The 13,522-nt window shown below is 53.9% G+C and overlaps 1 protein-coding gene across 18 annotated transcripts in view; it reads right to left on the reverse strand.

Annotated features, from left to right (window-relative positions):
• CPNE5 (copine 5) overlaps window positions 1-13,522 on the reverse strand; it is a 101,051-nt gene that overhangs the window by 18,290 nt on the left and 69,239 nt on the right. For all 18 annotated transcript variants that reach the window (XR_014062112.1, XM_081520306.1, XM_081520298.1 and 15 more), the window contains 2 exons: window positions 5,200-5,241; window positions 2,395-2,470 (listed from right to left, as the gene is read on the reverse strand). Coding sequence is in view for 17 of the 18 variants with exons in the window: in XM_081520306.1 (XP_081376432.1) it covers window positions 2,395-2,470; window positions 5,200-5,241 (118 nt within the window). In the remaining variant the exon portion in view is untranslated. The remainder of the gene's footprint in view (window positions 1-2,394; window positions 2,471-5,199; window positions 5,242-13,522) is intronic.

Genomic DNA, 13,522 nt, shown 5'->3' on the forward strand with positions numbered 1-13,522 from the left:
CATCTTTGGGTTACTGAGTAGAAGCAGAAAGGCCATTAGGGGGCTGTCGCAAAGCCCTCCACAGGGGAGATGGTGACGGTGGGGTTGGATGGGAAGGAAGAGGACAAACCTCAGAATATTCAGGTGGCAGGAGGAGCAGGATTCAGTCGTGGACTGGGTGTGGGATGCGGGGCCGTGGTCCCTGTGATGACGGTACAGGAGGGGGAACCGGCTGGCCAGAGGAGAGGAGGGTGGCAGGGACTCTAGCCAGCGCATTCAGTTTAGGAGGCTGAGTCTGAGGAGCGGCCAGAGACAGCTGGGCATGTGTGCCAGACACCCAGGCTGATGCCAGGGCCTGAGATGAGGCTCTTTCCTGGCAGAAGCCGATTCTCTCTTCAGGCACTTCACACACTAGAAAGGCCTTCCTGAGCCCAAACCGGCCTCCCAGAGGTGCCCTCCACAGTGCCAGGCCTGCCCCTCAGCAGCCAGAATCGAATTCCTTTTCTACCTGACGGCGTTTCCAATGTGTGCAGACAGCACTTTGGTTTGCCAGCGCTGCAGTTTCTCTCTTTGTTCGCAAGGGAGCAGGGCTCAACAACAGAGAAAACAAGCCGATCTAACCTTTCCTGCTTTAAGCCTGAGAAATCACGGCCTCGTCTGAGCCTGTCAAGCAAGCACCCTTAGAAGGCCAGACCCCTTCCTTTCCATTCCCTAAAAATTTTCTTAGAAGATTCTAGGGACTTCCTGACTCTGTACTTCCAATGCAGGGGGTGGGGTTTAATCCCTGGTTGGGAAACAGATCCCACATACCATGTGGCGTGGCCAAAAAAATGAGTCTGGAGAGGGGCTTCCCTGGTGGCTCAGGGGTAAAGAATCTGCCTGCCAATGTAGGAGACATGGGTTCGATCCCTGATCCAGGAAGATCCCACATGCAGCAGAGCAATTAAACTCCTGCGTCACAACTGTGCTCCAGAGCCCACGTGCTGAGAAGCCAGTGCACCACAACTAGAGAGTAGCCCCCGCTCGCCACAACTAGATAAAAGCCCACACAGCAACAAAGACCCAGCGCAGCCAAAAATAAATAAATTAAAAAAAAAAAAGTCCAGAGAAAGACGGAGCCTGCTGCCTGGGTGGGAGAAAAGAGACAGCTCCGTCCTTTGTCCTTGCAGAAAACAAAGCGATTAACTGAGTGTCAGAGCTCTCACAAAGCAATCCATCCACGTTCCATTCTCACAAATAGCCTTGTTGAACTGAATTCAGTGTGGGTGTATAATAAGCACCTACTATGTGCCTAGGAGGGCCCAGGCCAACGTGAATAGGGCAACAGAAAGGGCTGTCACTTAGTCTGCCCTTGGGGCACTTTGCTCCAGCTGGAACACAAGACCTGTCCACTCGGGACAGAGATACAGGTTGAGGGAGCAATGCAGGGATTGGGAGCAATGCAGGGACTCAGATTCAGGGATGGGAGTCAAAGCCAGCTCTGCGACTTCACTCACTGAGCGATGTGAGGACAGGGCCAGCTCGTAGGATGGTTGTGAAATGTAAATCTCCTGGCACCCAGGCGCTCGACAGATGATACTAGGAGATAGCACTGACGTAATGCTCACCAGGGGCCAGGCGTGGTTCTAGTAATTTAATTCTCAGTGTGCAAGGCACAGAGTGGGGGAGGAACTCAACCAGGGTCACCCAGCTTATACATGGTAGAGCTGGGATAGGAACCCTGGGCCGTAAACTAGCGTTACAAGTATCTGCAATTCAGTGGGTCTGGCATGAACTGTGCTGTCCATGGAGTTGCCTCACTTCGGTGCCAGAAAACAGGCCACCAGAGAAGCAGGGCCTGACCTGGATCTGTGAGGTTGGGAGCGAATCCCGAGAGAAAAGCACACACAGGCAGCGGCTCCGTGTAGAGACTGTCCTGAGGGCAGACGCTCTTATCAGCCAAGAGACTGGGCGTCTTGTTCAAGGTTCCCCAGTCTAGATGGAGGCGCCCCAGCTCCTGTCCTTCTCTTTCCTTCTAGGACAAAGAAGACATTCTGCAGGCCCTGCAACTGCTCTGATGAAAGGCAGGAGGCAGGACCTCAGGTCTGGAGCCAGGAACCTGCTGATACTGGGCCCCACCTCCTGCCCCACCTGCCCTTCTATCCCCTTGCCTGGTTGGAAGAGCTCTCTTTGGGGCTGGGGGTGTGGAATATAACTCAATGATCTGGAGTCAGATAAACTTAGATCGTTGGCCTCTTCTGCCACTTTCTGACTTTGGTCAAGTCCCCTCACTTCTCGGAGATTCAGTCTCTGGAACTGTGAAATAGGAGAATAATACCCACCTCACAGGAGAAGATGCAAAGACCCCAGCCAGGGCTCCCTGTGGGCCTCAGAGACCGTGGGAGCTACGTATCGTCAGAGCAAAGCCCACCTCACCTCATAGATGTTGAACTGGCTCTGCCCGCGGGCCAGCTCCCGGTAGCTGGTGGTGAACTCCCCAATGAAGTCGTGGCTGCAAGGGAAGGGCGCTGCTGAGAACGTGGACACGAGGCCCAGGCTGTTCACTGCTGCTCACACCCATCTCCCCACCTCTCACGTCCCTACTCTGGGCTCCAGTTTTGCCCAGCGCCTCTGCTCCAGGGGTCCACACCAGCAGAGATGGTGGGGCCCTGGGAAGAGCCGAGTGTCACCCATGGGTCCAGAAACCCAGCTGTAACCCAGCAAAGAGCTGGGTCCTGGAGAATGGGACCTACTTCTCATACTTGGATTCTTACTTGAACGAGCAATAGAAGGTATTCTGGGGACAACTGGGGACATTTGAATATGAAATGAACATTAGATCATATTCAAGAATTATTGTTCAATGTGTCTGGTGCTATAATGACATGTGCAGTTAGGTAGAAAAATGCCCTTATTTTTTAGACATTCCCAATGAGATATCTAGAGGTAAAAGTGCCATGATGTCTGTAACTTAACCTACATCAGCAAAACACAGATGAAGCCACTATGGCCACGTGGCACATTCATCCGAGTCAGCTGACAGGCTTAAAGTGTTCATTAAACCCTTCTCTTGACTTTTCTGTGCACTTGACATTTTTCCAATAACATGTTTTGAAAAGACATTTAGCGCTAGGTCAGTCCAGGCAGCTCGAAGTGTTTTCTGCAGTGTTTATGTCTTCTGCCTCTCTGCCCCACAAGCGTGTGTTGATGTTGAAGTGCAGCAGAACCTTGTACAAAGCAGAACTCCCACACCTTCTGTGGGTGGCTAACTTTCACCGTCACTGTCCCGTAGCAGGCACTGGTGAACATGCTGGCTGGAAACACATGCTGGAGTGTGATACCTTGAGTCCACACTGTGTTTTGTCTACATATTTACAGCTTTTGGCCTTCAGAATATGAGCCCCTTAATGGTGGGACCCGATGGCATCTGGTGGCCACACCTCCAGTTGTTGTTCAGTATCTCAGTCATGTCTGACTCTTTGCAACCCCATGGACTGCAGCATGCCAGGTCTCCCTGTGCTTCACTATCTCCTGGAATTTCCTCAAACTCATGTCCATTGAGTCGGGATGCCATCCAACCATCTCATCCTCTACTGCCCCTTCTCCTCCTGCCCTCAATCTGTCCCAGCATCAGGGTCTTTTCATATGAGTCAGTTCTTCACATCAGGTGGCCAAAGTACTGGAGCTTCAGCTTCAGCATCAGTCCTTCCAGTGAATATTCAGGGTTGACTTCCTTTAGGATTGACTGGTTTGATCTCCTTGCAGTCCAAGGGACTCTCAGGAGTCTTCTCCGGCACCATAGTTTGAAAGCATTAATTTTTCGGCACTCAGCCTTCTTTATGGCCCAATTCTCACATCCGTACATGACTACCGGAAAAACCATAGCTTTGGCTATATGGACATTTGTCGGCAAAGTGATGTCTCTGCTCTTGAGTACACTGTCTAGGTTTGTCATAGCTTTTCTTCCAAGGAGCAAGTGCCTTTTAATTCCATGGCTGCAGTCACCATCTGCAGTGATTCTGGAGCCCAAGAAAAATGAAGTCTGTCACTGTTTCCATTTTTCCCCATCTGTTTGCCATGAAGTGATGGGACTGGATGCCATGATCTTAGCTTTTTGAGTGCTGAATTTTAAGCCAGCTTTTTCAAGCCACTTCCAGCTTCCCTGGCAAAGGTGAAGCATGGGGAACCCCGGGGTAAGATGATGAGGTGAGTGGTGGGTGGAAGTCTGAGGCCAACTTGCCTGTAATGTGGTTAAAGTGGAGAGAGGAGGGGCCAGGGTGAGTTGGCAGAGGTAGTGCTGGTGCTGGAGCTTCTCTATCGGAAGATGTTGGAAAGGTGAGCTCCTTGGAAGAAGCTGGGGCCCGATTTAGAGCTGCGTGTGCACCGCTCTCCACGGCATCCCCTGTCCACGTCCCAGACTTAGGAGGCACCAGTGGAGACTGCAGGGCTTAAAGCCCCTCTATGACACCCCCTGTAGCACCACAGGATGCAGGGCTCACAAAAGTCAGGAGGGATGGCATACTTGGATCTGGTTCAACTGGCAAGAGCGGGTGAGGGTTCTGCTAAAGTTGTGAGAGGCCTATTCTGGTCCTGGTCTATGGATTCCCAGCAATACTGGCTCCTTGGGGGCACTCAGATGCACAGAAGAGGAAGACCCCCCCCCCCCAATGCTGGACTCAGCCCTCCTCGGGCTCTACCTCACGGCTCCTGGGGCCATTTGTCTGCGTCAAAGCTCACCTCCCCCAAATTCTGCTCCCTCAGGCCTTGCTCCCTGCAAACAGCTCCTCTGAGGAGTCAAGGGCCTCCCTGCTGGATTTCAGAAGTCTCTGAGGGCCAGCTAGTCTTCTGCACTTAGATCACCCCACAGTGCTTAGCCTCACACAGAGAATGTGGTCACCAGCGCTCAGGAGGTCACTAACATCTGCCTGTACCTTAGAACATGCACATTTCAGAAAATCCTAAATTCTCCCAAGTGTGGGGGAGACTTTAGACACTGGGCTGGCCACTAAACAACTATTTGAGGAAGAGGCCTCTTACTCCCCTTGCGCCATGTCCTGCAGGACATTGGCCTTCTGGTGCCTCAGCGGAGCTGGGCAGGGACGAGGAAAACCCAGGCCCCTCACCCCAGAGCTGCCATGCGTGGGGGGCTTGGGCACAGCCCTCTTCTCGAGAGAGCAAGACCCGCCCTCCTCCCAGGGGCGGCCCCCTCCCCGCTCACCTGCTGTCTTTCTGCCAGCTTACCTGCCGTCTCGGTCCCAGTCGTACACCTCCACCTTGATGGTCCTGTAAGGCAAAGGGCCCGTGGTGGGATGGACTTGACCCAGCCCCTGCATGGCCTCAGAATGGGGACCTTCTCCTGCTCTTGGTCCAAAAGGGGATACAGGGACCCCCAGTAGGCTCAGGGCCTGTGGCGGAGAGGCCCAAGAGACAAAGGAGCGATTCTGCAGCCTCAGGTCTCAGGGACTCAGGCAGCCCCAAAACTGCATAGAGACTTCCCTGAATTTCAGGCCAGATGTAGAGAAGCAACCTCAGACTCTAGTTCACCCACCTTCCCCTTGGCCACCCCAAAGGGGGCACAGGTCCCAGCATGAAGGCTTACTCTGAGTCTGCCGGGGTGGGACTGTCGTAGGGGGAGTGTGGTGTTCCCTAGATCCAAGGCCTAAGCAGGGTGGGCTCTCCTGGGGTGGAGTCACAAGACTGTGTGGTGGGACCCTGGGGTCCGAGGAGTCTGAGTGGTGGGCAGCCCCCGGCCCCCCCGCCCATCAGGGGTGGGCTCAGGGGCCCTGACTTGGGGATGGCACTCTGAGCTTTTCCATGCCAGACTGGCTCCCGAGTGAGGGCGTAATTATCTTCACATTTTAGCCTGGCTGCTTTAATTAGTTTGTTTTGACTCCTGAGCTCGGTGCTGGGCTTTGGGAGCCCATTTTATTTTTAGCCCGTTTCCATGGCAGCAGGCTAGCAGACCAGAGGCAGAGGAGGGTGGTGGAGGGCTGCAGGTTAACCCTTGGTGCCAGCCGTCCTCCAGGGATGCCCAGAGACGGGGCAGACGCCCGGGTCCCTCTGCGGGGTCAGGGTCTGGGGAGGTAGGAGAGGCATGGGGGGCGCCGGGGTCTCCAGCCTTCAGTTCTAAATGGGGCAGGCAGAGGCGGCTGCCTGGGCCGGTGTTCTATGAATATCTCATCATCCCGCCTGTGGCCGCAGCCCAGCTCCTCAGGGCCACAGGGAGTTGGCCTTGGGGTTCTGGAGCTCCCAGAAGGAGGCACTGTCTGCCTTCAGATGAGCCTCCTTGGGGCCTGGGGGTGGGTGTGGATTCTCCCGCATCGGCATAGAAACTGTTCCAGAAATGGAGGGATGCCCCATAGGTTGGGCAGCAACTGGATTTTTTGTTACCAAAATGTGAAATGGGGTGGGCACAGAAGCCCGCCAATTAGAGAAATCCTTTGAATTCCTGTGAAAAACAAAACACTATGTCTCTCTGGGAAGAAAAAAAAACACCTAGGCCTCTGAAGGTGGGCTGGTGGGCTGGAAGGAGTGGAAAGTGGCTGGGGTGTGGACTGGGATGCTGGGCCCTGAGCAGTGGGACCTGGAGATGTCATTTAACCTCACTGAGCCACGAAATCATTTTGAAGGAGGCATAGTAAGGGGCCCTGGAGCTTCTCCGGTGGCTCAGTGGTAAAGAATCCGCCTGCCAAGCAGGAGATGTATGTTCGATTCCTGGGTGAGGAAGATCCCCTGGAGAAGGAAATGGCAACCCACTCCAGTATTCTTGCCTGGGAAATCCCACGGATGGAGGAGCCTGGCGGGCTACAGTCCATGGGGTCACAAGAGTCAAGCAGGACTTAGCGACTAAACAACAATTAAGGGCCATACAGCACAGCTGTGGAGACAAGTTGGTAAAGGCGCCTGGCATGCATTGGGTCTCTAAAAATGCCTCCTTCTCTCCACTTTCGCATTCAGGCCACACTTGGGATACTTTTTCATGTGCTGCTGCTAAGTCACTTCAGTCGTGTCCGACTCTGTGCGACCCCACTGACAGCAGCCCACTAGGCTCTGCCGTCCCTGGGATTCTCCAGGCAAGAATACTGGAGTGGGTTGCCATTTCCTTCTCCAATGCATGAAAGTGAAAAGTGAAAGTGAAGTCGCTCAGTCCTGTCCGACTCTTAGCGATCTCATGGACTGCAGCCTACCAGCCTCCTCTGTCCATGGGATTTTCCAGGCAAGAGTACTGGAGTGGGTTGCCATTTCCTTCTCCAATGCATGAAAGTGAAAAGTGAAAGGGAAGTCGCTCAGTCATGTCCGACTCTTAACGACCCCATGGACTGCAGCCCACCAGTTTCCTCCGTCCGTGGGATTTTCCAGGCAAGAGTACTGGAGTGGGGCACCATTGCAGTTTACTTAAATGAGGGACACCTGAGCCTGGGTACCTGGGCTCTGCAACTTCTGATTCCCAGAATGACAAGGCTGAAAGTGACCTTGGTAGCATCCTAGCCTGGCCACCTGGCAGATCACCAGGGAGCTTTTCAGACACACAGAGCCCCCCCAGGTCCAATTCTTGGCAGTTCTGGGCAGGGCTCAGGAATCTAGGTTGAAAGTCTCCACAAGCGCTACTGCTGTGCATCTTCTGGAGACATGACCTCCAGCCACTGGTTTTCAGGTGGGGAAACTGAGCCCTAAGGGCACCCAGTGACTTGTCCAGGGTCACACAGCTGGTGAGGGTCTGAGCCAGGACCCTGTTCCCCAATGTCTCCCAGTCCTTCCCCAGAGCCTCCCCCTCCAGCTCTGCAGGGGACCTTCAGGGACCTCAGCAAGGAGTCTCTCCCCTTGGATCACCAACACTAGTCCCTCAGGTGACCAGATCAGGGACAGTCCCATGCTCAGAGGCCGTGGAAGGACCCCACTCATAGCCACAGCCTTGGATATCCAAAAAAATCACTGAGGAGGTTTTTTAAAAATCCCACCGCCAGAAGGCATGTTCAATTGGTATGGAAAGGACTCAGGCACGGGTAGTTCTTACAAGTCCCCTGGCTGATTCTAATGTGCTGCCAGAGCTGCTAACCTCTCTAGATGAAAGGACTGTTTTTCAAACTTGGTTACACATTGGATCCCATGGGGGAGCTTTAGCAATCCCGATGGTGAGGCCTCACCCCAGAGATTCAGAATCAATTGGCCTGGGGGTGCAGCCTGTGCAGGGAATTGTTAAAAGCTCCTCAGGGGACGGGAAGTTGCAGCTGAGGTTGAGACCACTGAGGGTGAGATTCCTGAGCAATCAAGGATCCAGGGATGGCTGCGAGGGGTGGTGTCACAGGAGCCTGGATGCTGCAACCTCCAGAACCGGGGAAGAAGGAAGTGCCCAGAGATGGGGGAGGCAGTGGCAGAAGCTGGACACAGCTTTGACTACTTACTAACGGCTCTGTCACCGTCCAGCCCCTGCTGGGCAGCCCCAGGTCACCCCGTGTGCCACTCCTAGGCTGCACATCTTGGCTCCCAACCCCTGAGCACAGGCCCAGCCAGGGCTCATGTCAGGTGGTGACTTCTGGGGTCAGCACCCAGGAGAAGGGGCTCCTGGGTGTGGGGCAATGAAATGACCTCACACAATGAACATCTTATTTGGCATAAAAAGGCTCAGAACACAGAGCACCTCATCTGGGAGGCAGTGAGGCAGAAAGGGAAGAAGACAGTGGTCTCTGAGGCAGGCAGCCCTGGGTGGCAATCCCAACTTTTCCAGGCGCTTAGCTGTGTGGCCCTGAGCAACTGGCTTCACCCTCAGAGACTGTTTTGCGCACTTGCTCAGATGCTTCAGTCGTGTCCGACTGTGTATGACCCACTAGACTAGCCTGCCAGGCTCCTCTGTCCTTGGGATTCTCCAGGCAAGAATACTGGAGTGGGATGCCATGCTCTCCTCCAGGGGATCTTCCTGACCCAAGGATCGAACCCATGTCTCCTGCGGCTCCCAAATTGTAGGTGGATTCTTTACTGCTGAGCCACCAGGGAAGCCCATTAGGTAATATACATATTATTAAATACCTGTTGACTGACCAAGATGTTCTAACACTTCGTGAAGTGGGCCAGAGTAACAAGACCCTTCTTCCACAAAATCCCAAAGGGAGAGACTTCCCTGGTGGTTCAGTGGCTAAGACTGTGCTCAAATGCAGAAGGTCTGGGTTCAATCCCTGGTCAGGGAACTAGATCCCCACAGGCTGCAACGAAAGATCCAGCCTGCTGCAATGAAGATCGAAGATCCTGTGAGCCACAACTAAAACCAGTGCACCCCAGATAAGTAAATATTAAAAAAAAAAATTCCAAAGGGATTGGCTTTCCCCAGAGCCGGTCAGTAGTGACACCAGGCCTCGGGGCTGGGAGCTGGTGTCCCGTGGGTCTCTGAATGTGTGGGGCAGGGATGACAGAGCGTGGTGTGTGTGAGCTTCAGCAAGCCTGCAAGGATGGGGGACGTTGGCAGAGACGCCCGGCTTCCCTCCCAGCACACCAAGCACCTCTGTCTGTAGCTTCCTCCGAGCTGACCTGCGGGTCTGCTCCTAATGAACCTCTGCCTCTCCCAGCAGAAGAAGGAACGCTTCCCTGATGCTTACAAGTTCCCAGGGCAGACAGGCCCTGCGGGGTTCACCCTAAGCTAATGAAGTCAGTCCATTACTCTGAGATGCTCTGGAGAGGAAGAGAAGCATCGAGCCTCACAGGCCCAGGCAGGCAGGAGACGTGATGGCAGGGGCACTGGGCAACCCCGGCTGTACAGCATTGCTTTGCCTCCTCTGTCTGGGTTCAGGGGGCACATGTGTGCGCTGGGATAAGACACTCCTAGCTGAGGCCGCAGTACTGTGCCCGGCCCCTCCCAGGGCTCAGTGTGCAGTGGGGCTCAAAGGAGATGCAACTCGTTCAGTCCAAGGGGCCACAGTTCCACCGGGTCCTGGGAAGCCTCTCCTCTCTCCAAGTGAAAACCCAGCGCCCTGATCACTCTTTTAAAAGCTACTCATTCACCATGAAGGTGTGAGTGAGAGCAGCCCGACCTGAAGAATGTGGTTGAACAGAGACAAATTCTCAAGTCACGGAATATTCAAGGACAGAGCAGGGGGACTGCAGAAGGCAGGAAAAGGGCCTTCATCCCCCTACTGGAGGGCTAGATTCATTCTGATCTGGATGCGACTTCCTCTGACTCCACTTCTGCTCAGCTGGGTCGCTTGGGTTTGGCCTTATGTGGACTGGAAATACAGTAAAGTCAGAGGGACCCCAAACTAGGGGAACCCCAAATCACAGGGCCAGACCAGAGGTGACTTCTGGAGAAGAGAAATGCACCTTCTCGTTGCCCAGGAATGTTACAGAATCTGTGGTCCTGCATTACCCCATCTGTGAAATGGGCACCTCACTAGTACCACCTTCTAGGGTTATTGTGAAATTTAAATTCATCAAATAAGATACTGTATTTCAACCAATTAGGACACAATTTGGCCCGTGTCCTAAAGACTCAGTAAATCTTAAAAAGATTAACTGGCTTCCACCCCCATCATTCCAAGAAAACTACCCTTTCTCAACACACCTCTTGTTCTCACCCCCTGGCCCTCTTTTTCACAATAGCAGTTGATACTTCTGTTTGAACCCTCTGCTCATCTCTCCCCTCTGCTATGGCTGCCCACCTCTGGACCCCTATTTTCTCTCTGGCATCCCCTCTTCTTTCTCCTGTTGCTGACCGTGCCTTCCCCCTGGGGCCTTGGGCACCTCTGCCACCCCTCTCCTGGGGACCCCCAGATCCTGTTTTCTTCTCCCCTGAGTAGAAACCCACTGTCCCTGTCCCATAGCCACATACCCTGGCTCCCTGTCACACTTCCCATTTCCATCAGTGGTACCATCCCTCATCCTCCAAGCTCCAAACCCTGATAACCTCTTTGTCTCTTTCACTCCCACATCTAGGTAGATGTCAGGCCTTTGGAGTCTTCCTTTGACCTCCAGACTCAAAGCAGATCTGCCCCAGCCTGCGGGCAAAGCTCTCGGAGAGCTGTTCTCCAATCCCACCACGCTCACCCCATGTCTTGATCATTTGTCAGCAGAGCGCTGGAGTTTAAGAACACAGATTCTAGGGTCAGCCTGCTGGGGTCCAGCTCCTCGTATGACCATTGACTGGCTGGCAGTAAGACCCTGGGTGAGTCACTTAACCTCTCTGGGCCTCAGTCTCCATACCAATGAGATATGGGTGGTATTTGTACCTTTTTCAGCAAAGGTTACTAATTGTTGGGAGGATTAAATTAGTTCACATATATCAATTACCTTGAAAGTGTTATAGGAGCCTTTGCTGTTACGATTATGACCCATCTGTCTCCCACCCTGGCCTGGGAACAACCTCAGAAGGAGGCTTGGGTCTGATAGCTCAGTGTTTCCATGGCACCTGAAGACGGTGCCCGGTGTCTGGCTGGCTTAGAAGAAAAGCCAATGTGTCCTGTGAGGTTGCAAGAGGTGGTGCCCTGGAAGGCGTGGAAAGGGGCCTTGTTTTCCTGCACAAGGCCCACCCTCTCCTGCCCAGCGGGGGCCTCCTAAATTCTAGCAGCCCCTGAGTGGCTGCTGGGTATGCAGGTGACCCTAGGGCTCACCAGGCCAGGATGACACACATGACTGCTCCATTCACCCCGCTGTCAGTCATATCACAGTGTTCCTGGCTTTGGAGGAGGGCCCAAGCTGCGTGGCCATCTCGGGGGGAAGCCAGGACTCAGCATGGGATGGGGGATGGGAGCCCACCTGGACTTTCCTCGCGACTTGTACCCCCCCACCATCCCTCACCTCCTCCCATGACTGAACAGTGAGGCCAGGCCTCTGAGCCAGGCTGCCCTCCTGGCTGACCCTGACAAGGCTGGATTCTGAGGCCCCTAGGAGCCCTTCCCTGAGATACAGGGCTGTGGGGGGTCAGCTGGACCCCCCCAAAAAGAACCTCTAGGCAATGGGCTCAGAAATCCCAATTCCTTCCACCCCTGAGACTTGAGCTGCCACATGCTTCCATCCCCAACCTTGAATGTCCCCCTCCTTTCCTCTCTATCCCAACCATTTTTCCTACAGCCCTGGTCCCCAGGAACTGACCCCTCCTCAACCTTCCACCCTCCCCTGAGCCTCCTTTAGACCCTATCGCTTCAACCCCCTCAATTCCCCACCACCCTAAAAGGCCCAGGACTTGGCCAGACAGAGGAGTTTGTTAGATTGAAAGGCCTTTTTTTGTTTCCAGCCTCATTTTGCACAGCTCTTTAGCTATCTGAAATACACGTGTGCAGGGACTTCCCAGGTGGCCGTGATTCCACTCCAGAGGGTGCGGGTTCGATCCCTGATCGGGGAACTAACATCCCACATGTCACGTGGGCGGCCAAAATAATAATAATACTGAAATAAAATACATGTGTGCACATGTGTGCTCCTTGTGGTCAGGCTATAATCCCCCTGAAAATGGACATGTGGCTGCTGCTGCTGTTTAGTCACTAAGTCATGCCTGACTCTTCTGTGACCCCATGGACTGTGGCCCGCCAGGCTCCTCTGTCCATGGGAATTCCAAGGCAAGAATACTGGAGTGTGTTGCCATTTCCTTCTCAGGGAATCTCCCTGACCCAGGGATCAAACCTGCCTCTTCTGCTTGGCAGGCAGATTCTTTACCACTGAGCCGCCTGGGAAGCCGGAAATGCAGCTACATTCCCTTGAATGCCACACAGCTGCCCCTGCACACAGTAGGTGCTCCATGACCATCTGTGGAATAAATTGCGGTGGTTTTTTCCCAGCTGAGAGGCAGGAAAAAGAAGCTGCTTCATCTCCTGGATCAGCAGCCTTAGAGGGAGGGAGACAGGGGTGCCTGTAGGCCAACCATCTGCTCATTCCTGCCCCCTCACCCACCACACATACCCTGTCAGTAGCCACTGGGAACAGAATACTGGGGAACCCACGCCAATGCCACCAGCCGGGGCACCCTGAGGTGTCTGTTCTGACAGCCGAGTGTTCCTGTCGGAGTGGCCAGCAGAGGCCCAGCCTGCCCAGGGCCACCTGGGCAGCCCTGACCAAGAAGCCCCTACCAGCTTGCCCACCAGCTCTAGCAATCACCAGGAAACCAGGCTGGGTTCTTGTGACTAAACACGGACCAATTCCGTGTTACAGCTCCATCCTACAAACCCTTCTCCCCCACCCGCCGCACTTTCCACAATTTGTAATTACACGTTTCTTTGTGTGATTATTAGATTAATGTCTGCCTCCCCCACTAGCGTGTAAACTCCGAGAGGTTGGGTGAAGGGTGAAGACTGTGTGTTCTGTTTCCTGCTGACTTCCCAGCATCCAGCGCAGTGCCTGTCACATGGCAGGGAGTCAACAAACATTTGTGGATGAAATGCTGAATGGTGTTTTATGCATTGTTGTTGTTAGTTGCTAAGTCATGTCTGACTCTTTTGCAACCCCATAGACTGTAGCTCGCCAGGCTCCCCTGTCCATGAGAATTCCCAAGCAAGAATACTGGAGTCGGTTGCCATTTCTTTCTCCAGGGGATCTTCCCTACCCAGGGATCAAACCTGTGTCTCCTGCATTGGCAGGTGGATTCTTCACT

Source organism: Giraffa tippelskirchi, chromosome 8 (assembly GCF_054371585.1).
Source record: "Giraffa tippelskirchi isolate mGirTip1 chromosome 8, T2T-mGirTip1v1.2.pri, whole genome shotgun sequence".
Taxonomy (NCBI): Eukaryota; Metazoa; Chordata; class Mammalia; order Artiodactyla; family Giraffidae; genus Giraffa; species Giraffa tippelskirchi.